The following is a 3,038-nucleotide window of genomic DNA, read 5'->3' on the forward strand; positions in this document are numbered from 1 at the left end:
GGGGCGTGCCCGGCGCGGTCCTCCTGGAAGCTGTCCCCCGACCCCTGGGAAGGCCCCTTGGCCTCGGCGCCCCCACTGTGGGCGGCCCGCTCCTCGCCCCCCGAGGCGTGGCATCCGGTTAAGCCTGGAGGGCTGCGCGCGCAGTTAGTGCGCAGCTACATTATAGGAGTCTTAAAGCGGTCCGTGCCTTCACTGACCCAGTCATCTGGGTGGGGAGGCGTACAGTCACAACCACCCAAACATCTAGTTACAGAGTGACTGGTGTGCCTGGGACGAGCCTGCAGAACAAACCGCGGGGGCGCTGACCAGGCTGGGGCGGATGGCCCCCAAACCCGTGTCACCCTCCGTGCCCTGCTCCACCCAGGGGCCGCGAATCTGGGCAGGGCTTGCACCCAGATCCTGCGCTCCCCATGCAGGGGTCTTGGCCTCTGCAACCCCTCGTGTTTGGCAGGCACTCTGGCTGGCTTTAAGCTAAAAGATTCAGGCAACTTCCAAGTATTAAGAGTGAACAGCGACTCAATAAAGAGCGCCCCACCAAGTCTTTTTGTTTCCAGAAAGGCAGTTTTGTCCACAAAAACCCCAGTGCCCCACAATGTGACAAAACCATTCCCTAGGACCATGCCAGGAGAAAACAGTGAGATCCCGAGTTCCTCCCACCAGCAGCATTTTCTGAAATGTAAACAGTTTATCAAACACTTTATTCAGGAAAAAATACAATGTTTTAAGAACTTAATTCCAAAGCACTGAAAGAGCCCGAAAGCTAAACAGAAAACAGCCTCTGCTAAGCAGTACCAGGTCATGCTGAGAACTGCCAGCAGGGTCAGACTCTGAGGGAAGGTCCCCGGGCTACCAGGAGAGAGCTGTGGGCACAAGGCCCCCCGGCCCCCCCATCATGAGTTGATGGTGGTACCTCTCCCTTTTCCCAGGCTGCCCACCCCCGCCACTGAGGGTTCCCCGGTCACAGTCAGGACAGCCACTCCCCCAAGAAGCCACAACTGTTAACACCGAGCTACCTCCTCCAAGCAACACCACCCCCCTAACCTGTCATCACCATGGTATTCAGTGCAGCAGGCCTTGGCCTTGGCCTCTGTAAGTCCTGCGCTACTGGGTGTGAGGCCGCTTGGCCACAGGCTCCTCCCCCTCCCCCTCCCCCTCCCCCCGCTTCAGCCATCGCTCCAGGAGGTCAGCACCGCCTCTCCTGGGGGGGAACGGGCTCTTCTTCAAGAACTGGCTGGACCACTGGGGCACATCTGACTCTGCCTTTTGGGGTGTTTTGGTGTCTTCCTGTTTGGGTGACTTTGTGGCCAGCCATTGCAACATCTTCTGGCTGCTGCCACCTGCCTTGAGCTCCTAGGAGAAAGAAGGAAAAGCTCAAACCACCAGCTCCAGCTTGTGGAAAGAGGCCAACTCCAAGGGAAGAGAGAGGGGAAGAGGCATTAGGTACTGACCTAGGCTTGGAAACTGTCACCAAGGGCCAGACGGGGCCCCTAATCAGGAGTGGGCCGAGAGGGGGAGAGTGTGTTCCAAGGGCTGCGAGGAGGGAGCAGCTCTCCGGGGAGGCTGCCCAGAGGTGTGTGGGGCCAGCCAGAGGAGAGAGCTGCTGGGCACTGCAAACACGGGCAGACCAAGAAGCAGCGTCAGGGCAAGGGTGCGCTTCAGCAGCACCAGGCAGTGTGGCGTGGGGAGGGAGCCGCAGGGCGGGAGTCAGCCGTGGCCGGAGCGCAGCTCTCTCCCGCGGCAGCGCCCTCCGCACAGCCCCCCGCCAGCCCCGCTCCCGCTACACCTTCACCAAGCCCGGACTGAAGCTTCTGAGCCCGCACGATGCCACCTCTCCAGAATGTGAATTTTTTTTTTTTTTTGAATTCTTCTGGAGGAAAGACCATGGCAGAAATGGGGCCGTGTCTAGTGCAAAAGGAATACATATACAATGACACTTTTAGAGACGGGTAATGAAAAAAGTGTCGGGGGTGCAGGAGTTTGACAGAACTGAGAGAAAAAAGATGACACTGACAGTGAGTATGAAAACTTAATAAACTTAGAAGAGTGGGGAAGGGGGCAGCTGTTCTAGCCATCACTGTCCTTCACACTTCTCAGGCAGCCTAAGATGCCTGCTTTGGAACACTCAGAGCCATGTCTTACTTCAGGTCCCTCTATGCCACCTACAAACAGTTGCTGCTCCTAAACCTTCACCCCGGGTATCAGCAGGGGCCAGCTTCTGCTCTGGAACTTACTTCTCACTGAGGCCTCTCGCCTGTTCACCTTCCCTTCAAAGTACATCACCTGGATCCCTGCCAATTCTAAGGAGGTAAAGTTCACGGCAGGGATGTCCTCAGGTCCCCCGGAAGGAGAAGGACCATTGGAACCCCTCCACCTTGCAGCGGGGAGGACAGACAGGCAAAAATCACACATCTGGCTGGCGAGAGATACAGCTGTGGTCAAGGGCTCCTTTGTCCTTCTCACGGTCACCCTCTAGATTAGGGATCCTCAAACTTGGGTTATTATCAGACCCACCACGGCAGCTTCTTAAAGATACAGAAGCCCAAGCCCAGCCCTGAATACTGAAGCAGTAGGTCTAGACAGAGGCTGGCATTTACATTTTGCAACAGGTCTCCTGAGGACCCCCGGGTCACAGCCAGCTTTCACTGCTCAGGTCCACCTTGCCGTGCACGAGGAAGGTGAATTTGGGGTGGCTTGTATTCAATCTCTGATTGTGAAAGGTTATGGCATAAAATTAACAGGTCACACTGACAGAAGACAGAAAGCTCAGAAAGGACTATCGTAGTCATAGGTCCCTACCTTTTTGATCAGCGAGTCGACAGGAAGCAGACACTCAGGAGTGTTGTTTCGGGAGTTGTTCACCACGGAAGAGACTGGATGGAAGGTGATGTTCTCTGTGGGGTGAATTAACTTCAGAGCTTCTTGAGCTGAGACCTCCCCAAAGTCCAGCCACTTAGAGACTGCCTCCTCTCCATCTAATATGGCAGGCATCCTAGCTCATGAGGTGAAGACAGTGGTTGGGAGCCCCGGGGTGGGGGTGG

At 56.2% G+C, this 3,038-nt stretch overlaps 1 protein-coding gene across 1 annotated transcript in view; it reads right to left on the bottom strand.

Moving 5' to 3' along the window:
• Positions 1 to 1,101: 1,101 nt before the first annotated feature.
• The window catches only part of HMCES (5-hydroxymethylcytosine binding, ES cell specific), a 15,203-nt gene continuing 13,266 nt past the window's right edge, over positions 1,102 to 3,038 (bottom strand). The window contains exons 5-6 of the mRNA XM_007465279.1: positions 2,797 to 2,989; positions 1,102 to 1,350 (exon numbers count right to left, since the gene is read on the bottom strand). Coding sequence (XP_007465341.1) covers positions 1,102 to 1,350; positions 2,797 to 2,989 — 442 coding nt within the window. The remainder of the gene's footprint in view (positions 1,351 to 2,796; positions 2,990 to 3,038) is intronic.

This window comes from Lipotes vexillifer, unplaced genomic scaffold, assembly GCF_000442215.2.
Source record: "Lipotes vexillifer unplaced genomic scaffold, Lipotes_vexillifer_v1.1 scaffold1115, whole genome shotgun sequence".
NCBI lineage: Eukaryota > Metazoa > Chordata > Mammalia > Artiodactyla > Lipotidae > Lipotes > Lipotes vexillifer.